Source organism: Pieris napi, chromosome 15 (assembly GCF_905475465.1).
Source record: "Pieris napi chromosome 15, ilPieNapi1.2, whole genome shotgun sequence".
NCBI lineage: Eukaryota > Metazoa > Arthropoda > Insecta > Lepidoptera > Pieridae > Pieris > Pieris napi.
Window position 1 is genome coordinate 971,851 of NC_062248.1, and position 25,122 is coordinate 996,972.

The 25,122-nt window shown below is 33.2% G+C and overlaps 1 protein-coding gene across 2 annotated transcripts in view; it reads right to left on the reverse strand.

Annotated features, from left to right (window-relative positions):
• The window catches only part of LOC125056607 (glutamate receptor-interacting protein 2), a 202,522-nt gene that overhangs the window by 41,067 nt on the left and 136,333 nt on the right, over positions 1-25,122 (reverse strand). Inside the window, exon 1 of one of the 2 annotated variants that reach the window (XM_047659794.1) lies at positions 20,058-20,199. The exons of the other annotated variant lie outside the window; for it this stretch is intronic. Within the exon in view, the coding sequence (XP_047515750.1) occupies positions 20,058-20,148 (91 nt within the window). The 5' untranslated portion in view covers positions 20,149-20,199. Of the gene's footprint in view, positions 1-20,057; positions 20,200-25,122 lie in introns of those variants that run through there. 2 annotated transcript variants of the gene reach the window in all.

Sequence of the window (25,122 nt, forward strand, 5' to 3'; positions counted from 1 at the left end):
CTAATAGGCAAGTAGGTGATCAGCCTCCTGTGCCTAACACGCCGATGACTTTTTGAGTCATCGGGTTAATAATAGGTGATAAGGGGGTTTCCTCACGATTTTTCCTTCACCGTTCGAGCAAATATGCGCACATAGAAAGTCCATTGGTGCACAGCCGGGGTTCGAACCCACGAACTCACTTATCACGTAAATACGTTTTATAATATGTAAGGATTTTTGTTTCCTGACTTAAGATTCACGAAATATTGTTCCGTTTATCAAAAGAATTTAGACGTTATTAAATTCTGTAAAATATCAGTACATTTTATTCGAAGGCAACAATACCCCGCGCAGCGTCGTTGGCGCTGATACTTTTAAAGTCGTTTAGCTTCTATTGTAAACGTGTAGCGCTTAAAGAGCTGGTGTGGTGAGATCTTTTGAATTAAAGATAGATCACGTTCCAGCCCCGGGGTGTCGATTTATTTTTAAGTTGACGCTTTAGTAAATGCTGAAATTTAAGCTTGAAATAGTATGAATCTTCAGGAAACCGGATAACCGGTTTTATCTCACGTATGAATCAGATGTTGACATAATATATATCGTCTGAAAACTTGTAAAAATTTCAAATGATGTATATATATAATGCCGTAATGAAATTTTAATAATAATAATTCAGCGGCGCTACAAGAAATGTTCTTGGCCACAGATTACATAATAATATTTTTATAGACAACTCGTTGATCAGGTATTATGGTGGTATAACATTTTTTGAGGTGAAACTTCTTTAGGCGCATGAGGTGTTTTTACGGATGAAACGCAATAATAATAATATTAGCGTCACGAAGATGTGCAGCGTTTTTGTCGAAGAAAAGGGAGAGAGTGATTGAGACCGATTGAGAGAGTGAGAAGGACGAATTACCTTATTGAAATTCTATTTTTAAAATTAAAATTTCGTAAAGAGAAATTATGAAGTATAATTTATTATTAGTATTTTATACTTAATGGAAAATAATTTATTGAAATCTCAAACGAAGAATTGTAACTAAGAGAAGATTAAGATAAATGTATGAAAAAAGCGACGGAATGGCTTCCTCGCTATGACAAAAGAAAACGAGGGAGACAAATAAAAAGATGGGAAGATGATATAGGTAGAGCAGCTGGTCCTATGTGGCTACGTACAGCTAGACACCGAGAGGAGTGAAAGCTAATAGAGGATGCCTATGTCCAAGGACAAGGTGTAAAATAGAAATTAACCGGCTTGCCGATTAGTTATTAGTATTTATAGTACTTCACATTTTTATGTGTTTTAAAGGAATAAAGGCTTTTATTATAACTGAGTAATACTGCAAACACTCATTAAAATTTAATTTACTTAAAATTGGGTCTAATTTTAAAACGCCTGTTGCCACAACTCATAACCCAAAGTAATTAAACTCTAGCCATAATTAGATTTTCAACACGGGAACTAAAAACTGCAAAAGTTGACTCATAACTCCTGGAATGGCGTGACTTGTATGAATCACATTGGGGTTCTAAAATAATGCTTTAAATATTTGTACCACAAAGAACGGTTTGGAGTTGATACACAATTTATTTATTTCAGGTGATGAAATGTCTAAAGGCAAGGTATATGTTTATTTTATACTTTTCCTTTCAGTACAGATACAAAAAGTTCACAGCATGCAAAAAATACTCACTAAATATTGTATTCGTTAATCGATTCTCGTATTTTCGAAGGTAATAAGCATGGTGTAATGGTTGCAGCTCCTTACAATCGTTGTGTAAACAAAAAAAGAGTGGCGGAGAGTTTATTGCCAGTTCTTCTCTTCCGTTCTACGCCCTTGATTTGGGAACTGGCAGTAAATGTAAAATGAGAAACATTTAATGTAAATTTCTTTTTCGACGTCCATAATTGTACATTGTCTTACCTATATGAATAGGTAAATGATTTTTTACTTTTGATCTTTAAGATTACATAGCAATGCACATACACTTCCACTCATTACACATTCCCGAATTATTAGTACATTGTATTTGTTAATACATTTTTGTATATTAGATGTTATCCGTTTTGACAATATTTAAATATGGTTAATCTTTAAAAGCTATGTAAATAAATAAATAATAAAATCATTTTTGGTAAATATCGAAATTAAAGTGCGTCTAAACAAATAATACAAAAAAGCAAAAGATTATGTAAAGTGACGTGACGATCGGTCGTGTCAAACATTTAGCATAATCCTAAACAAAATTATTCACAAAAATATTACGAACATTAAAGCTGTTTTCTTTTTTTTTGCAAAAATCATATTTCTAACAATATATGATTACGAAACGTTAAAAATGTGCTTATTCGTAATTATAAAATAGATAGTCTGTCTTTATTGACAGCACGTTAATATAATATTATATATTACTAGCTGGCCTGGCGAACATCGTACCGCCTTACAGTCGATTCTTTATTTTTTTTAAATACTTATTCTGCTATTCGGGACACCGGGTCTAGTTAAGATAAAAAAAAGAAAGTTTATATGACAAAAAATACATTATGTAAAAAAATAAAAATTTACCTTCCCGGAACCCCTCCACTAACACTTGAACTTTATGTTATGGTATTAAAGTTCAAATTGACTTTTAAGTATTATTAATATTATGTATTATGGAAAAGTGTTGTTTTTAGACTTTTTCACTCAATTTTCTTAATTTTTCTCTCCGTAAGAACCATCCTCGTACTTCAAAGAATATTATAAAAAAAGAATTGGCCAAATCGGTCAAGCCGTTTTCATGTTATGTCATGACAGCGGAAAACGGGTTTCATTTTTATATATATAGATAACCTTACCCATAGGTTACTTGGTTTTGTTTGGAGAAATTGTAACAAAAATTGTGAACAAACGCGGTACAGATTCTCTCTCTTCAGTCGGTAGCCCATGTCTGAGGGTCGTGGTCAGCGAGGAAACATCTGGAGCGGACAATCTGTTTCCACCGGTTTGTGTCCAGCGCCTCTCTTATTACGTACTGTGTAGTTTTGAGGACGACGAGTCTTTCACTTGATCGGTCGATATGGTTGGTGAACGGCTACGTGATTTTTGCCTTCTGTGCTACCAACCACGATTAGTTTTGTTAATATAATTGAAAAAGTATTTGGTATAAAACATGCAAATTAATATATCAAATGGGCACAGTGAGTCGGTGGTAATTGCAATAATTATTGTTGACCCTACGAAGCACAGATGTGTGGGACGTAGCACGAAGTCAAGCGTTAAATTAGGGGAATGTAAGTCTAATTGCAACGGGAAAAGGTGCAAATTAGTTTGTTATTTTATTATTCGCTGTAAAACTTAGAAATGTTAATTAATAGCCAATGTGTAAAGAGAAAGTGTAGCAATGCAATTATTACAATGCGAATGGCAACATAGGTGTCATTTTATTGTTGTGGTTCTATTAGGGGATTATAAATTGAGCATCATTTATGGACTATGTTGGTTTTACATTACGCCGTTCTTAGAAACTTAATCTAGCTGATGTAATGAAAACATTTACACCTTTTGCATCTAAACATCATCACATCACCTTGATGGCTGGGAGTCTTCCATGGTCAGCTTCACAAGGTCACTTTTGTGAACTACCAAACTGTGAAATCGACTCCTAGTGGGGTTCTTCCTGGGAGATACTATCTCCAATGATTTATAAAAAGTGTATCCTCTCTCAAAGGCCGGCATCCACTTAACTGGCTGTCTATGAGCTGCGATGACTGCCCTTTTTGGGCGTCCCATAGGTTACCCACTATTATATATATAAAAAAAACGATATACATAAATTTTAGAAAACAATAAATATTTTTTAATAAATTAAATAGACAAGGATATAAATTCAGCCGCTGTTGAGCTACAATAAGTTCTGCCCTTCATCAACACAAATGGATAGAAGAGAGAGAGAAAGATACAAAAGACAAAGTAATTCGTAAAATACACTGGTGCGAACTGGCGCAGGACAGGGAGCGTAAGCTTCTCTTTTATGTAGCCAAGCCACATTTTGCTGGAGTAAGTACACTGGTTTTTTATGGAACAGGAGGCAAACGGCAGGAGACTCATCAGATGTTCAGTGATGGATACCATTGACACTCTTAATGCCAGAGAGCTCGCGAGCGTTGCTTTTCTTGAAGGACCCTGAGTCGAATTAACAATTATGATACTCGTAGTGTTATTGTTTTAGTTCTCAATAACCTAACCTGTTGTGTAGGCATTTTACAACATCAAATTTTCAAAAATCATTTATTCATATAGGTAACAAAATGTACACTTATGAACGTCAACAAATAAATATATAGATTTTAATTTTACATTTACTGCCAGTTCTCAAGGGCGTAGAACGGAAGAGAAGAACTGACAATAAACTCTCCGCCACAGTAATGTTTGTAAGGAGCTGCAACCTTTACACCATGTTCCACATGACATCTTAATTAATAATAATAAAATAAATTAAAAACACCTGTTTCATACGTGTGTTAAGTATTTACTGTACTCATAAACAAGTTTGATCGTTAATATCTTTAATCTTGTGTCTTGACGAGTTATAGGTAGCAAAAGTTTGTCTATCATAAGATATTATTAATTTAAGTTTATTAGGTTGGATGATAAAAAATTACACAAATTCTTTGGTTAATTTTGCAGTAAAAATTTAACCAAATTCAAATATCTGTCATAACTATTGAGTTAGGTACCTCTATTAAACATTATCCCTTTAGAAATGTGTGCGTACCCAAACTCTAAAAAGTACAGTTGTACCTAGATTGGAATATCACAATGTATCACCTCATCGATATGACTTTTAGTTTCATATTAATTAAATTTCACATCTACTATGTTACAAGTTATTTATTAAGAAATTATTAATTACTAAGAAAATAGCGGATTAGATATCAGATAGATACTTAACAATGCTTCTGAATTATTTGTGGACTGGATGCCTCATATATCATACTCACATGTTATCCTTGGAATCGGACTCATAACCTAGTATGTAACATAGTCTTCATAATAAAAACAACTTTCGCTCTAGTGACATAAGTCCCAAGTGGCCATTTCATTTATTATATTTAAAGCGTCAGAATATTATGCTTTAGCTCATCACGCCTACATTGAATAATTACTAGTGCTAATTAGAGGAATATTACACGTATTGTGTGCAGGGTAGAAATCTAAGACAAATATATTATATATTTATTAAGTAACTTTTATTACTCGCGAACGTCGAAAACGTGAAGTGCCTACAAATTTACATTTAACAGTTCCTAAGGCCGTAGAATAAGCGAATATCTCTGCCGCTCTTTGTAATTATAACTTGCTCTATTTGCCGTGGGTACTCTCTCTACTACAAGTACTTGTAGTAGTCTCAGTAGCAGGCATAGGAAGTACACAGTGAGAACAAAATGCAAATACATGTGAGGTTGCACGTTGGCACATGTTTCAATATTTTGCATAAATTTATTTCTTATTTTCTGTTTTTACAGTAACTTAATACTTATACAATAAAAACTTAGTAATATAAAAATTAAACCATTACTAAACTATGGTAAATGCGGAAGAAGACAGGCTAAAATGATAATCGTTAATATCTTTCTTTATAATAGTTTTCGTGTATTTTGCAATCCGTTTTTGAGCATATCGCGTTCAAACAGATACACGCGGCCCCATGACTTCATTTTATAATATGTTAGGATTTTAAAATATAATAATTAAAGTACATACGTTGCCCTAACAGAATATTAGACCTTTTGCGGATGTACAGAAAGAAACAAGAATAATCGTTATATTTCCTTAGCTATATTAGCTATCCAATGAGGTGCCAATTGACAGGTCTATAAAACGCCAAATGTGGAAATGGATGGCGCGTACGCTTCGAAGGGATCCAAGTCACATTTCCAAGGAAAAAGAAAACCTAAACAGACCTGGAAACGAAGCGTCATTGCTGAGAAAAGAAACTGGAATAACGTGGTGTGAAATTAAGAGAGACGCCAAGGACCGACCAAGCTGGTAATCTACACTCAATGCCCTTTGCCCCACTTGGGGGACATAGGACTTTAAGTCATTCCTTAGCTGGAGTATAAACAAAAATACATTTCATAATTTCTGAAGTAACATTTCCAACATGTGTCTATTATATTTAGTTAAGTTGGACTGTAGTGACCAGCTGCTACTGAGTTTAAGTACTCTCACTTATTTTCAACTAAAAGCTTTCCTACAAGTTCTCGGGTAGCTCAATGCTTAAGTATTTAAAAAAAACTTAAATTTCATCCTTCTTTGTAAATGGTCCATACATTTTGGATGTCAGATTGTGAATCATATGAATGCTTTATTTATTTTATTTATTTATTTGCTCAACAGTATTCCTACAGCTACTCACTAGGCAATATCCAATTAATTACATTGTACACAAAAGCGAAAAACGGAACACACATTCAAACATCAACAAAGCACAGTTTCACCTATATATACAAAAGATATAACAAAGTATATACTATTATAATAAATTCTAAGTTCTAAGATTCATTGATCATTATAATATATATTAAGTATAAATTAAGAATAACAAAGCCATTATTAATAAAAGATGCCAGTTGTTTTTAATTTTTTTTTAACAATATAAATGCATAAATACAACACTGTTTATATGTTTATGAATAAAATGGTAAGACCACAAAAAAACTTAAAGCTTAAGTGTTCTATAATATAGTCTATGAATAGTTGAAAAGAATAAATTAAAGAGAGATTGTAAAAAGAATGTAATCATTTCAAATAAATTTCCCTAGAATTATTTTTTTGCAGACACCTAACATATTTTGAACAAAATACTCATATAACTCGCGAATCCAGCGTTTGATAAAGCAATCTCTATTCTTTAAAGAGCTTAAATCTTATACTTATATATATAAATATATATATCTTAATATGCATGCAACGATAAATATAAAAGTGGCAATTAAAATACGAGAAGTTTCAACTCAAAACAGCCTATTTTAATACCTAGAATCAAGATCTAATTAAACGAAAATATACCAGGTTTGAAAAGATTATAAATCAATTATGTATGCAAAATTAATTTAATAATAATTTCTCTCAAAGCAAATCATAATGAAATTAAGTTTAAAGACATCTAGGTCAAGCAAGCTCCAATTAGGCGCAGCTGGCAAATTGGGTCTAGACTTTATAAATTATGTTAGCTTAGGGCAAGAATGTCCGTCCTAATTAATGATTTATCAAAACTAATGTTGTAAATGTTTAGTCTAATTAATTAGAAAAAGGAATTTTCTTCCCAAAAACTAGGTCGCTGACTGTTATATAATAGTTAGGTAAAGATCATTCAATGGATAAAATTAATAAGAATAACTAAAAGAAACAGTCTAATTTCAAGAAAACACTTTTTAACCGGATTAAAGTTGTGCATTATAATAAATTTACAATTATTTTACATAATTTTAAATTTAACCGACCTCTAATTTAAAATAGAGGACACCGTGAGCCAATTCTGCCAAAACCCTCCATCTTTTAGGCGATACCAACTCCGAGGAAATAAATACAGATAAATAAATACTACTTTTTCTACAGGTGTGATACTTTTTTGACATTCAACACCTTTTTTCTATATATTTTCTATAGTCACCGTGACCACGGACGCTGTAAACTACGCGAAACGTCGGTTAAATTTAAAATAATTGTAAGTAATACATAACTTTAAACCGGTTAAAATGTTTTTTCTTGAAATGTGTAAAGGTTATGTCAATAAGAGACAATACTACAGTCTAATTTCACTATTTATCTATTTGAAAAAGGTTTGCCAACGGGCATTACAAATAAAAGGTTTCATCTAGGAACACACAAAAAGAACAAAAACTGAAACCTGTGGCAAACACAGCATGCTTTATGCGTAATATCTATTGCTAACCAACAGACTTCATACAAACTATAAATACGTAATCTAAAAAGCGAGATATATATGTTATTGGAAAATTTTGGGAAAGATAAGTTCGCTTTAATTAGTCCGTATCTGTAGTGAAAATTCTGTTTACGCTGTTATTATATAGAGATGTGTATCTCTATGTTACATTATGTTCTCACTTCCGACTTAAGCGCGAAGCTACGAACGTAGCTAACTATGCAATGTAATTGGTGTTTGGTTACTCGCGAGTACTACATTATATGAGACTTCTTTAACTGTGTTGCAAAGCGTGAACACAGGTTTAATTCCTGATCAACCGCTAGGCGAACACTCAATTTTTTTACAAGCTTTAGGCATTGAAGACTGATCACCCACTTACATCTTAGATACAAACATATTTATATTTATATGTTTAATTATTTACAAAAACACATACACTATCCTTACAATACTAAGCCAAAACGATAATGTCGAAATCTATATATACATAATATGTATATATATAAATGTTATGTTGGTTTGTCAACATAACAGCTTCAAAAACTCAAAAAGTACAGCACCGACCGAGCTGAAATTTTAGCATAATATAAAATCCACATCAAGGATTGTTTTTATCTATGTTTTTTTATACATTTTTTTTGTTTTTTTATTTTTTTTCCACAAGTATTGCAAAGTACTTATTTATATTATATGAAATGTTTTCTTTGTTTTGTTTCTCATTTCTCAACCATCCAATCACAATGTGCCACAGCGAAGCGTGGCAGGGAACAGCTAGTAGTATATAAAATATCAGCAGTGTTGGCTTAGTGGCTTCAGCGTGCGACTATCATCCCTGAAGTCATGGGTTCGATCCCCGGCTGTGCACCAATGGACTTTCTGTCTATGTGCGCGTTTAACATTCGCTCGAACGGTGAAGGAAAGCATCGTGAGGCTGATCTACATCCCTATTAGATTTTCAAATGATCATGAAGATACAGAAATCTGAGGCCCAGACCTAAAAAGGTTGTAGTGCCACTGATTTATTTTTATTTTTTACAAAATATACTTAGTATCGCTACTGTGAACTCACTCAGCGAACACAATTAATTTTTTAGGCCAAGGTATTTCATATAGAAATAAAAAACTATTTTTAAATAATACAGTCCTAATGAAATCTTTAAATGTGAATATTCAAAAGACGTATTCAATAATTCGATAAAAAGGTTTTCTTCAGAACCAAAAATTAGATTCCTCCGCTTCGATAACCAAATGAATAATCCATTTACAGCGTGAAGGTGCCCGCGCGAATCAGTGAGGAAAGTGTCAGAGTGGGTAAATTATAAACAGTTGTGATATTGTTACATAAAAAAGTGTACTTATATACACGCGTTAGAAGTTATAATTCCTTGGCGCAACAAGATAAAAGTCTTTTTAAAAAAATTTTCTCTCGTCTTATTCTACGTTTGTAGAAAAAAGAACACTAACAATAGAAAAAATTTACTCTCATCATTTTTCCCTAACGCGCCAAAACAAGTATAACTTCAAAATAACTAAAATGTTGACTATAGCTAACTTCAGGGTGTCGGATTTTTGTGACGGTGTGCGCGCGCATCGTAAAAATTTACTCTCATCATTTATCCCTAACACGCCAAAAGAATTATAACTTCAAAAGAACTTCTTGAAACATTCGCTTACTAAGTGGTCAAATTATAATGAAAATTTGTTCGATTTTTTTCTAACCCTGTCTTTACAATAATTTTTAATACAATATGTGTCTTCACTGAGACATACTGAGACATCATGAAATAATACGATCTAGCCCATCTTAAGACTAAAAAGTAATTTAAGTCTTACTTAATTTACTAATAAGGGGACACTCTGTCCTTGTGTTCTATTTTTTCACTTATAACTATTTAACACTTAAGACTAACGTGCACTAACACTTATTCACTAATTCAAATGATTTTGTCCTTTTCAATCATCTCACTAGGCCCGTGATGTCAAGGACGTGATGTGATGTCCTCGACATTCACGTGATAAAGTCCTTAGAATATACGCACATTTCGGAGATTACTTTTTGTTTATATATCTATTTATATACAGCAAAATAATTATACAAGCTATATATAAAACATATTAAAATGGACAAGAAATTTTGCGTACACACAATGTTTTTTAGATGGGCTCTTTTTATTGTATTTATACATTAAAAAACTCGTGTTTTTCACGGAGTCCATTAGGAAAGGTGAGATTGAGTGTCACGAGGAATTTTTAATGCTGGCAAGAATGTTCGGTTCGTGACTCCTACTTGAATATTTAAGTGTCTGAGGCGACTGGGAAAATGTTTTCACAGGGTTGCTAGATGCAATTCCTTTTTTGAAATAAGACATTTTACATGAAATAGGGTTAACAGAACTGTCAAAATGTTAACATAAGTTATATTTTTGAAACTACACGTCGTTGTTCGGATTAGTACCTGCAGCTGAGCTTCATCACCGGACGTCGAGGCAGAATACAAATAGCATCCGTAGCTGGGCGTTTTTTAAGGTTCTTTTTGGCGCATACCACCACTATGTGGAACCAGCTGCCTACTGAAGTATTTATGAACCAATTCGAGTCCTTCAAGAAAAGAGCGTACCATTTTTTAAAACTCCGGCAACGCACTTGCGAACCTTCTGGCAATGTGAGTGTCCATGGCATCACATAACATCTGATGAGCCTCCTGCCCGTTTGACCCCAGTTACATAAAAAAAAACTTTACAGAAACGTCTAGAGTCTCAAAGTAGTATTGGTCAACAAAAACAACTTGACAGCCTAGTCAATTCAGAGCACAGCCAAATTTTTTTTACATATTTCCAAAAAACCATGCTCCTGAGATTTCTTTATAGATTTTTTGATATTAATAGGCACGTAGAAACCTTGATGGGATTTCTGTGCCTGACTTACACCGTCGATTTTTGGGTCTAAAATATGGCGGCTTCCCCATGTTGTCCACCGTACGAGCGGGTTTCGAAGCCGTGATTCGAACGTACAACCTTATGATTGAGAGTCATGCTAGGCCAGTAATTAATTAATATAGAGCCAGTAATATTTACATAATTGTAACCAGTTGCTGGTGCCTCCCTTTGTAACAAGATATGCTTGGGTTTAATATCCCAAATGCGTTAGATATTAATTATATCTTCGGCTACTATGTTACAGTTGACTCAAAGTGTCTGAGTGAATATGTTTAGTTCTTTAAATGGAAAAAAACATGTACAAAAATTCATTTCCAAATTCCTCAAACGTCGGTATTAAGAAATTACTTCCGAATCGAAAGCTAATAAACTAAAAAACTTTCATCTCTTTCTGTTAAATTGAATTTACCCTATGCTTAAAAGAGATATCTATTTATTTTTTAATGAACGATTATGTCTACAGTCTACACACACAAACATCACGACAGACTTCGGAGGTATTCTAGACATAGACATAACATTTATTACTAAGAAAAACACACACACCCATAATAACTTGATATTTTTTTGTAATTAATTAAATAAACTTAAAATAAAAAAAACTATTTAAATTTGTTTTGATTTTCTTTTTAATAATTTTAAAAGTTTATATTATGATAAAAAACATAACAATTCCGTTTATATAAAAAAGGTTTCTGTATGTATTCAAGTAATATTCTTCGCGTTTTGATCGGTTAATTGTATTCTTTCACGTTTCTCAGAAATGTTGATGAAGTGGTGACCCTGTTTCGTGTAGACGTTTAATTTTAAACTTGGAATGCTTGTCTAGGACAAGGTGATGTAAGATGCAGTAAGTTTTTATTTATGACGACTTTAACATTCTTAATGAAGTTATATTATAACGAAATTATTTACTAAAAGGAACAGGGAAATGTTTCTACAACATTTTAACTGAATTCAAAAAGAAACTTTTTAGGTCTTGGCCTCAGATTTCTGTATCTGTTTCATGATTATAGTTTCGTACCAAGTAGGTGAAGAGACTGTGCTCGACACACGCCTTCGACTTTTTGGGACTAAGGTTTCCTCATAACGTTCTTCTTCAGTGTTCGAGCGAATGTTAAATGCGCACATAGACAGAATGTCCATGCGTGCACAGCCGGGGATCGATCCTACGACCTCAAGGATGAGAGTCGCATGCTGAAGCGACTAGGCCAACACTGCTCTCGTGTGAATTGAATACAATTTTTTTTATTGATTTCGCATTCAAAAACATGCTAATTCGTAAGTGTGTTCAAAAACTTATAGTCTTATTTAGATGACCCATTTTGATATATTTACCCAACTTATTATTATTGAAACTAAGGCAACAGTCCAAGTTTTATCTGGTACGGTTTAGTAATTTTTGAGTCAAGGTATCCTCGAATAATCTGGAGTAGACTTGTAAGAGAGTAGAAAATAATAATTATTTACTTTTATGTATGTATTGTCGTTCTGTTTTTTTATAGAACAGGAGGAAAATGAGCAGGAGGCTCATCTGATGTTAAGTGCTTCATGCTAGAGCGCTCGAGAGTGCGTTGCTGGCCTATCAGGAATTGGTACGCCTTTTAGTTTATGGGCCCCGGGAGTCTTAATCCATGAACCCATTACATCAATTCACGCAGGTTTTCTGCGAGGCAGTGGAACTACACCGGTCGTGCCTGCCCATTTGGCTGAAAGCAACAGATAGGCACTTCCAGGAGGAAGGGGGTAGATCATATTATAGTCCATTTGATTTCGTGAATAACAACAAAAATATACCATCTTTTCTAAGGAATTGAAAGCGTGGAGTATTTACGATTTATTTTGCGTCAACTTTTAGAAGGACTATTAAGAATATCCATAGCGCAAAATCACATTCACATACACACTACTTTTACACCATCACACAACACAGCCAAATTAGGTATTACATAGTTAAATGTATTGCATAATTTTTACCGTTTTTTTTCCTTTGTAATGTTTTAACCTTGTTATAAATATTATATATTCGGCTTCTTTGGTGATTTTATTTATACTTTATTACCTTAATCAAAAACATACACATAACAAAAATAAAAAAAGCAGGTTACAAAAGTTATAAGGCAACGGGCGGCCTTATCGGTAACAAGCGATTTCTTCCAGGAAACCCTAAAGTGGAACAATGTAAAAGAAACACCCACAGAGGGTAGAGTACAAGTAATGAAAAAATTATTAACAAAAAAAAAACTTAAAACTGTTTAGGTTTTACTTTTGGTGTAATTGTTTGTCATTATATAATATTTTTGTTAGAGTGATTACGAAATAAATAAACCGCGGTTTAGGATTTGAATTTACCAATCAGCCAGTTCACACACACGTCACGTCGAATTATGTAAATAATATAATATATCCATTAAAGAGGTTTTATTAAATTCTTGATTATCTCTAATATTTTTCAAACTATATTTTGCAATTTAAAATTCATACCTTGCATGATGTACAAGTACAATCAACAACAAAGCAGGTAAAACTTCATACAGCGAATGACCTGAATCACCAAGCTTAAAAGTAGGGCTGTAAAAGAGGACCTGAGTACCTCATCATAAACCCAATTAAATAACCCAACTGATTTACCGACTCACTGAAGTAGTAGTAATTTGAATCCACAATGCGTTCATCCAATTACTTAGAACGAATAAGCTCATTCTTATTTCCACATTTTTCAACAAGCACACTTTTTTTATTCATTAATAATTATCTTTGTAAGGACTAACAACAAACAATAGTTATATAATATATATATATATATATATATATATATAACAAACTTAACTTAACTTAACTTAACTTAACTTTTAAATTTCTCATTTAATATCGCCATGATCAACAATTGCACTAAATACTGCCAACAGGAAGAAAATTTTAAATTTATTTTAGTTTTGTATTTATACATTTTTATATAATTATTATGTGGGTTTAGATTGTGAATAATTTTATAAGTGCTACATCATTTTGAAAATCGGAGTAAAGGCAAAATTTAATTTCACACCACCAAAAGACTTGCAGGTGAGTTTCATCATCGGACTTCGAGGCAGAATACGAAATTCCACCCGTATCACCTCATCCGTCGTTCCACAACTGAGCATTTTTTAAGGCAGTCTACGTGGAACCAGCTGCCCACTGAAGTATTTCCGAACCAATTCAACAGGGTCCTTCAAGAAAAGAGTGTACCAATTCTTAAAAGGCCGGCGCGAGCCCTCTGTCGTTGAGGGCGTCTCACTATCAGATGAGCCCCCTTCAGCCCCTATGCCCCCTGTTTCATAAAAAAGTAAAACAATATTCAAAAGACTGTGTCAGAGACACATCAAGATATTTTTCCATTTTTGAATTCGAGTAAAATTCATATAACGGGTTAAAGTCCCATCTAAGAAATTCGTGATAAAATAGATTTTCAAAGGATCCCTTCGCGTGTATGTTCACTCGCCTGATAATCGTTTTATCTACCCTTCACTTGCTTCAGGAATTGCGCGAATTTATCTTGCAACTTGCTCATATGTCAGATCTATTTGTAATTTCTTATTCATTTTCTTTTTTAAATAGAGAAACCCGGTTAGGACATCTTGTTCAGCTGAAACTACAGCTCATCATCATCAAGTTTGGAAGTTTAATAAAAGTAAATATTTATACCAATAGCGCTACAACCTTGGGGCTCAGATTTTTGCATCTGTTCCTGTTCTGATCATTTCTATATATTAGATATTTCATAGGCAAGTAGGTGTAGCCTTCTGTACACACACAACATCGACTTTTTTAAGGCATTTCGGTTCCACACGATGTTTTCCTTCTCTGTACGAGCGAGTGTTAAAAGCGCACATACACAGTAAGTCTTTTAGTGCAGACGGGATCGAACCTACGACCCCAGGGATGAGAGTCGTTCGTGGAAACCACTAGGACAACACTGCTCCTGTAAATTTACCTACTACTATAATATATGGTCCCTCCAGAAACGCATAGTCAAGCATTTCATCCCATATTTCAAAAACTACTGAATCGATTTTGATGAAACGTGGACTGGATCGAATATATAATCAAGAAATATCATCTTAGTTTCTATCATTTGTGGACTAACATACATACATTTATGAAAGTTAGCACAGGTGCTCGTATGCCCAAATAGTTATGTTCAAATATTATCCAATTCCAACAACTTCACATACAGATCGTACTTTGTGGAGTTTGTTAAAAAGGGGTAAAGTTATATTTAGTGATTTTTTTTCTATATGTTATGTATTAAATAAGTACAACAAAAATACAGATTTTTAATTTTGTTTCAGCTATTAATATAACGTCTAGTAAACTAATAACGAAGAAATCACTCAACAGTAAGAACTCCTATCGGATGCCAAGTGCGTCAGGTCATAAAAAATATTTTCCACACTTCTTAAGTTTCCTATTTTTGTCACAGTTTCAAGAAATTAGGACCGTGAATAAATAAATGTATGCCAGCGACGGTCACTGAATTATTTTTGTTTAACGAAATTAAATTTGTTTCGGTAGACTTATAGGAAAAAGTCTTTACCTTATATAAATTGAACATGCTTTCCTGCCTTTGTATAGTACTTTCGTAGTAAAAGTTATTATAAAAGGTTAATATTTTAATGGTTTATGAGAAAGCTTCTGTCTCACTGATCGAGATATGCGAAATCGAATGACGCGACGGCCTTTGGTTTATTAAACGATGCATTTGACGCAACTTTAACTCTCATATGGGATCAATAATTTGATTATACAGCTTTAAAGATCGTCAACACACTCGCGATTAATTCAAAACCGCCCAGATGAAAGCTTTGTTTCGACTATGTATTTGCGTGTTGTTCCCACGAGAATGTAAGTGCGTGCTCCTATTTCACCATGCTTCCTGCTGATGGAGGATAAATCTTTATTTTTAATGTATTTTATTATTATTAATTAACTATTAATTACTTAAGATGTCATGTGGGAAAATGATGTAATGGTTGCAGCTCCTTACAAACGTTGTGTAAAACAAAAAACTTGCCGATTAAAAACAGTGGCGGAGAGTTTATTGCCAGTTCTTCTCTTCCGTTCTACGACCTTGATTTTACTGGCAGTAAATGTAAAATTAGAAGCATTTAATATGTATTTATTATTTACGTTCATAAGTGTACATTATGTTACCTATATGAACAAATGATTTTGATTTGATTTGATACATAAATTAATAGAAAAATTATGTTGTAATATATGTTTTACATACAGGAATAAAGTCTCCATCGTTGTTTTTAGATTGATTTCGATTGAAACATCCAAAACATCGTTTATTTACCACACATTGAGTCCGACTCCCTGCAATCAAACATAAATCCATCCAAAGGTGATGTCTAATCTAAAATAAGCCCTTGATCCAGCGGTCGGTAATGGACGTCGCTGGTTTCTTTCAGTTTCATCCCATTAAGTTGATATTTGAAATCTCGGTTATAAATATGATAATGTGTTTCTATCGAGGAACGATTTTTCTCAGAAAACTTCGCCGACAGCGTATATACATATAAATGTGAGATTATTGGATAGGGATGAGTCTAGTTTGATTTATTTTTTCGTTTCTTATAAAAAACGGGACTGCTTACATTACTTTCATAATACGTAGTACTTTGTTCATGCTATATTATTCGGATGAAGTCAAAAATAAAATGGTAGATCTAACTGAAGGCTGTTAGGTTGTCTGCTTTTAACATGATTTTCGATGACTCCTGTTTGCCTTTAAGAATCAAGACACATAGAAAAATCTGTTGTATTGCAACTATGTGATAATTGATCTTAAATAGTAGCCTACTTACGATCAATTTTGATAGTGTATATTGTGTAGTGTACAATTGGGTAGCGCACTATTATAGTGTAAACCCAAAGAAGGTAAGTTATTTAAAAAGTTATTCCCATTCAAAATTTTCTCGTTTTATATATATAAGGGGGCAAATTGACGAAGGCTCACCTGTTGTTAAGTGATACCATGGACACTCACATTGCCAGAAGGTTCGCAAGTGCGTTGCCAGCTTTTTAAGAATTTGTACGCTCTTTTGTTGAAGGACCATAGGTCGCATTTGTTTGGAAATACTCCAGTGGGCAGCTGGTATCACACAGTGGTGGTGGGTGGCAAAACTGCCTCGTGTTAGACAGTACGTAAGTTAAAGTGTATGTAAGTATGTTTGTAACGAATTGGCTCAAAAAGTACTAGACTGATTTTAAAAATTATTTCACCATTTGAATGCTACATTATCACTGATTAATACAGGCTATTTTAATTGCAAGATAAATTATGATCCTTACTAAAAGTACAATAATGTTACCCAAGCTGTAAAAAATGCCTATAACATATCTTTCATCGCATGCGCTGCGGAAACTATTGATGTTAGAACAAAAAAATGTTCCACAATATTAAAGAACATATCAATATTTACAAAATAATTAAAAATTAATGTCAACTCGTGCGAAGCCGGGACGGGCCGCTAGTATGTATACAAATTAATATTATCTAAAATTAAAATCAGGTATTTATAGAATGAAAAGATTTCCCACAAAGTAAATTAATGAAAGAAATGAATCGCCCTAAATTCTTTATGAAGTACGATAAATTGTCTAATTTATCAACACGCCAATTAATTACTTAGATGGCTTTTAATTTTTTCATAATTTTCTTTTAGAAAAACTTTTGATTAATTTTTTATCTAGACGAGAAAGTTATTTATCGTTTTCCAAGAAAAACACAAAATATAATTTGTGACTGGAATCTTTCCATTTTCGTGATTTGAATGGCCATTAAATTTACTTATAATAAAAGTAATTAACAAAAATAAAACCGAAAAATACCTATCAATGTACCTATATTATACAGTGAACCTTCAGAAATGCGTGGAGGTATTTCATAGGCTTCTGAACCGATTTTGATGTACTTTGGCTGAACTAATTTGGAATATTATTTGAAAGGCCGGCAACGCACTTGCGAGCCTTCTGGCAATGTGAGTGTCCATGGGCGGCGGTATCACTTAACAACAGGTGAGCCTCCTGCCCGTTTGCCCATGGACACTCACATTGCCAGAAGGCTCGCAAGTGCGTTGCCGGCCTTTCAAGAATTGGTACGCTCTTTTCTTGAAGGACCCGAAGTCGAATTGGTTCGGAAATACTTCAGTGGGCAGCTGGTTCCACATAGTGGTGGTGCGCGTTAAAAACTGCCTGAAAACGCTTAGTTGTGGAACGACAGCGATACGGTATTTTGTATTTTGCCTTGATGTCCGGTACTATATATATTTTTATTTATATTCTATTAATCCAGAGTCAATGAACAATTAAATTAATCAGTATTCGGTCTGTCCAAACAGCGGAAGCGGCACACGCTCTAATAAAACAGACGTGTTTACAAATACACGCTATTTATAACTATTTAGTATTTGAAAACCATTCACTGTTCTTAGCTACTGATACGAGGTTCCGATACTATTTTCTAGTGAATTGCCATTTCGCTGTTACGTTTATGAATATTGCTCTGAAGTTTTAACACGAACGAATAATTTTTCTCACACAATTTGTATATTATTATTATTATTATTTCAATTAGTTTCAAAAGCTAGGGCGGAAAATAATAAACGGGTCAAATACTCCAAATCCGACTTTGTTCTCTTTGGAGTAGAGACTCTTGGGCCGTAGAGTTCAAGTGTACAGGTGCTAATTAAAGGTGGCGCCTAGAAGATAGTACCGGTGACCCCTGAACTGGTGCTTTCCTCGCTTAACTAAGAAGTATCGCAATACAGTGAGGAAATGCTTTTTCCTTTGTTTTAATTTACTTTGTTTAAGTTTTTTAATTTTTTTTTTCTTATTACTATTTAGGTTACAAAATTGTAGATACTGTTTATTTGAATAATATATTTAGGTTTTAAGAAACGATTCTTTAATTTAGTACCAAACAATCATAATAACATATATGAAACCATCTTTACTGTATCATCATCGTGAAATTAAGATGTTATATTAATCATAATTAAATAATAATTTGAGTAGTACATTATTCTGGTATAGTAATCAACAGATGCTGTTTTTTAATCTGTGGTTAACTTTGGTGGGCTTTCTGCGACCTCTTCAACATTAGTCGATATATTTCAGTGAATTTATATCAAACCATAATTAATGATACATTAAAACCTTCTTTAATAATAATCTGTTGGTGAAAACCATACAAAAATCTGTTCGCCAAGTTTTGAGTTCATCGCGTTCACAGAAACAGACGCGACAGTTTACTTCATAATATTTAACGATTTAGCTGGCAGTACTCCCTTCCAAAAACCCAAATTCCCTTGAACGCAAATTCTGATACACTTCTCCCAAGATAGTGTAGACGTCGCAAAATATGTAATTAGTTGCTACGATAACTCAGTATAGAAATCGGAAAAACGTTATGGTTCCCTGACTAAACTATGATCGAGTAGTGAAATAAAGAAGATACCATATCTTATAAATACTTGTGTCAAAAGGACTTCATTATCTAGAACTGCATGGTATACGTGGTTGCCATGCCAACGCTCATATGTAAAGCCCTGTAAAGCCTTAGAGGCGGTTCTAAACTTGAACAAGGCTTCATTAAGCTGAATTTACACTTGTGCCTTTGATGTTTCGCGATTTAAACTTAGAATACAATATTAGTTGTGGGGTTGCAATATTGCTTATTTACATTTTAATTGATTGACTCACTGTTTGGCATATTACATTTGTATATATGTATATAAAGTGCCATATAGAATGAGTAATGACCCAATTTTATTTGTCTTTATTTCAATATATCTATTACTTTGTTTTGATAAGTAACTGGTAAGATTTTGTTAAAAAAAATTACCGTTCGATCGAATATTAAATGCGCACATAGAAAAAAGTCATTTGGTAAGCTGGGGATAAAAACTACTACCTCAGGGATGAGAGTTTCACGCTTAAGCCACTAGGCCAACACTGCTCTTAATATTTTGTTACCTTTTCATCTATTATCAAACATTATATTCAGTAAAGAAAGAACGAAAGTTATAACACATATAACCTATAAGTTTATTTGTTAGAAATCCTAATCAATCGCTTTAAAAGATTACTTAACCACCAAATTCCTTTGGGACTTTTGAAAATCATTAAACAATGTAATAACATCGTCAAACTCACGTCTTTGATGCTTCGACGGTACCTTCGGAGGTTTTCTAACACCATAACAACGCACATCTTTCTCTTTATGTTTCACTTTGAAATTAAACATCGCACAATTCACATCACGGCCGCCATTTCATACGTGCGTACGCGCAGGCGTCTAGCGTGGGACTTTAGATCTATGATATATATAGACCGCGACTGTCCCATTTCAGTATGGGATATTATGGTGAAATTTTATGATTATGCAGCTATAATGGTTTTTTCTTGTAAATACGGTTTTGAAAATCGCCATAAAGCTTATGGTGGTACGCAGTTTTTAATTTAATTGATTGGGATTCGGTTAAATTCCAATAGAACAAAAGGTTATTCATAATTTTTTTATATATAACAGGGGGCAAACGTGGGTTCGTTGCCGGCCTTTTAATAATCGGTTTGCTCTTCCTTGAAGGACCCTATGCCTAGATATGTGCTTTTAGATAGCAGAATATGGTAAAGTCGAAGTGCCTATAAATACTTTTTGTCTATTTTTTAACTTCGCGGTTTCCCATTTGATAAATGTACGTTATTGCAAAATTGTACAGTAATAGTCAGATGAGCCTCCAATCCGTTTCTTTGTTCTATAAAAAAGATTACTATTTTAACTTAAACATTTTTAATATGAAGGACTTAGTTTCCGGTAAGCAAAAGCTACAAGAAGTGCAAGTTAAACAGCTCTGACGTAGCTTATTTCGGGAGCGCTGTAAAATCTCCATTAAGCTCAAACTTTAAGCTTTAAACTAAACGCAATGTTTCGTGCATGATTTACGAACATCAACAAAACTTTTGCTTAACTCTTCATATGTGTACACGATAACTGTGTCTCCAACTTTCACTGTTAAATAGGCCATATGAACTGTTTATATCATTTAGTCCCATGGGGTTTAGTTCATGTTCGATAGATCTACTAGATATGGCGCGAGCTAGTAACAATATGTACAAATTTGTTCATATTAAAATTGTATAGCTCAATGTATGAAAACATTAAAATTTTAGTAAAAGTTGTTCGAAAATCTAAGCCAACTAACGTTATTACTACATGTAGAGTATTTACTGTATAGAGTATAAAGAAATTATTGAAAAATATGAGTAATTATAAAAAAGCAACCAAATACACCCAAAAATTAATCATTTATCAGTTCAATTACACTGCTTTAAGTAAAGCACTCGTCTGTGGCATTTCATCACTAAGTTTTGACGGAAAGACATTGACAACAAGTGAAAAAAGTATAAAAACGCTGACTGAGCAACATAATCTATAGTAGTATTTTAATAATCTTTGTGATTGTGATTTTGAGTCATTGTTGAGTGACAAATGAATGATGATAGAACCATAGGATTTGTCAAAAATCAGATCAAATTTATCGTATCGAAATTCAGTTAAATTTAAACTATTTCGTTATTAATTATATTCATATTTTTAAACAACTTCCGTGGATGTTGTAACCAGACTATTGTTTACAAAAGTGAAATTAATTAATTTAGGTTACGTAAATACAAATGTTTGTTAACATATGTTGCACATATATGACATGATATTAAATAAAAAGTCGCTTACCGCTGATTTAATAATCATTAAGCTACTTAGTACGGTCATTTATTCACCGAGATATTAAAGTATAACAACTCTGGAAGACATTAGTTTAAATAATCATATACCGACATTCAGTGTGATGACATCATTCCCGGAATCGATGTCCAACTTATCAAAGTGATTCCTGACATATACACCACCTTGACTTCAGCTACAGGGGCCTTTCGGGGAGCCATTCAGTTGTAAGTCGATCCTCCTTTGGGTTTAAGGAACAGTACGCCTTGCTTCATCCAAACATCAAAAGAAATTACTTAGCTAATCAATCAAATAAATATTTAAGACGTTTATAGCTTTTGATTAAAATTGTGGATAAAAATCATACAAAGGGAATAAATATTTAGTAAATGACATAAAGGAACCTTAATTAACAAATCTGAGGGCTGATGAGCTTTGTATTTTTTTTATTGATAGTTTGTTAACGTACCTAATTAAACGAAAATACGGGCTGCATAAATTAAAGGACAAGTTCAATTTGAAGAAAAAAAGAAAAACCTAGCAGACCGGCCAAGCATTGCTGTGGCTAAGGTTTTTATTATATTACATAGTAGTAAACTATTCAAGGGAAACGGTAGGAGAACACCAGCCATGGGGACCACCATGCTGTTTTGGTGGTTATGCCATTAAATTGTAGCCTATGTGAAACGTTGGTACTTTCAACACAGCGCCATCTGTTAGAATTGTGACTATCAAATAATAAACAAATATTTTGCAATAAAATAATATGGCGGGTATAAATTGAGACGTAAGCTATCCTATCTTTTAAGTTAGATCAAAATGCACACGCGCTGATCACCAAAACAGGCACATCCGATGTATTTAGGCTCGATTAAGTTAGGTTATGTATCTAAAGCAAGGTAAAAAAAAATATGATACTGGGTGTCAGTAATAAAGGCTTAATAATATATCATATATAATAATAAATCAGTTGCTTAAAATATGTTACAGTAATGCTATAAAAGAAAACAAGTTATCAGTATCCTATACATATAAATAACTTGAACAGCGTAAATAACAATTTGTAACAAGGCCGTTACCGTGTAACGAAACGTAACTTGCCATATACGAGAAACTACTTCCGGGTGACTTCCGTCTTTAATTGGGGACAGGAAGAGATGATTCAGAGACTATTTCAAGCCTTAAAAAATTTAAGAATATTTTACCGCCTGTGGTACGAGTATAGTTCACGAATATAAAAGAACAAAATTAAGTGTTTACTAAAGAATAAAAATAATTAAATATCTACAATTCCACAGTTTGCCCGATTTCATCAGTAGTGATTTCTTGCTTTCTTCTTACCCGTCGAAATCATAATAATTTGTAATAATAAATGGAATCAATCCAACATAAATATGTGATGGATCATTTGATTAATGTTAACCGTTAGACTAACGGTAGAACATATACAATAGACAAATATTTATATTTAAAAAAAATCTTAATTCGCTTTCAAGAATAACAGAATTATTTATTTATTTATTAGTAATCTTACAGCTAACATACATATTATAAAACAAAACACTTAAACAATATACAAAGCCAAAACAGATAACATAGATAAACAAAATATATGAAACAGAAAACATAAGTAAGTATATTAATAGACAAAAAGAAATTAAAGAAACCTTAAATTTAACATTAAACAAGCGAGAATTAATACCTAATATTTCAAAGAAACAACTAGAATGTTGCTGTTAAACAAAGTCAAAGTCTTCCCGCCTCTTCAAATGTTTCCTCATATCCTCTTTAGTGAGGTGGAAAATATCAACATGCTCATAATTAATCATAGTAAGATAAAATCCGAAACATTGGCGAATTATGCAGGTAATTCGTGGCGTACGAGGCACATGGAACAATTCTGAGTATCGAATACGGTGGAGGAATTCTTAGAGAAATTAACGACAGCAAGTATCATACGCTGAAAAGTTTCAATCAAGAAAACATCGGATATCAATTACCAGGTTTTATTTGCTGCCACTAACTCTATTTAAATTCTAACTGTGTTCTTCATAGAAAAACTATTCCATCATAAACCTAATTACGCTTCAAGTATTTGTAAACATTGATTACGAAATCGGTCAAGTTGATTTGTTTCGAAACAAAATCTAAAATATACCGCGGCCTGACTCCATGATTCACTCAGGAAACAGGCGAAAATAGATTTGAAGTCTATAAGTCAAAATAAATTACGGTTGCCAAGCGGTTCGGAAGCTTTGAGAACAGCGGTTTTATCGTGAGGTTTTCAAAGTATTACAATGGGACTGCGTAAAAAATTGTATGAAAATTAGTTTCCACTGGAATATGCCTATTATTTAGGGTAATTTTTTTTTTGGTTTGGTGTTTGCCTAGTACCTTCAACGTGCGGCTCTCATCCCTGAGGTAGAAGGTTCGATCCCCGGCTGTACACCGATGGATTTTTTTCTATGTGCGCAATTAATATTCACTCGAGCGGTGAAGGAAAATATGGGGAGGAAACTTAGACCCGAAAAGTCCACATCGTGTGTCAGGCACAGGAGGCTGATCACCTTGCCTATTAGTATTAATGATACAAAAATCTGAGGCCCAGACCTAAAAAGGTTGTAGCGCCACTGATTATGATTATTATATTATTTGATAATTAAGTTTATTGCTTATAGTGTTCAAAAAAGAAAGCTTTCCAAGTTTTCCATTGCTGGAAACTAGATTAGAAATTCTTAAAGATTTTTTAAGAATCAACATCTAAAACTGGAACTACTTTAAGGAAAAACCTTTTAAATAAAATAGAAAATGGACGGTATTCTAGAAACCTGAGCAACTTTACCTCAACTTAAAATACGACACCGCCCGCCCAAACTATATGGGCGGAATGGCTCATGGGCAATGCGGCCATTAAGTACGTAATTAAAGTCTCCCACACGTCCGGTCATTCTACGTCCCAGAGCATTGAGTAAAGGTTCCAACTTTGGAACATGCGGCTATTTATTGCACTTTTAAACAAAGCGTTTTAAATCAACTATTTATTATACATATTATTTTAATGTAACATAAATATAAACTCCTTTAAAATCTTGATTTTTTATACACCTATAATATCTTTATTCATATAGGTAACCAAGTATACTTATGAATGTCAACAGAAAAGTTGTTAAATTGATTGTTAATTTACATTTACTATCAGTTCGCAAGGCACTCTTCTCTGCCACTCTTCTTAATCGCCAAGTTTTGAGTCATATAAATTATTTAAACTGGAGCAAATCAATCCCAAGTATTAGGGCCATTTAAATAATCGTCAAATTTATAAAAATATTTATTGATTACTCTACGTTTAACGAGAGTTTTGAATTTATTCTCTAATTTCGCTTGGGAGTTTGTTGTAAAAGGAAAAGAATACAATTTCCATATAAGGAGTGGTTTATCTTCTGGAGCCTGGTTGCTCGTACGCTTAGATTAGTTCTGTTTCGAGTATTATACTGG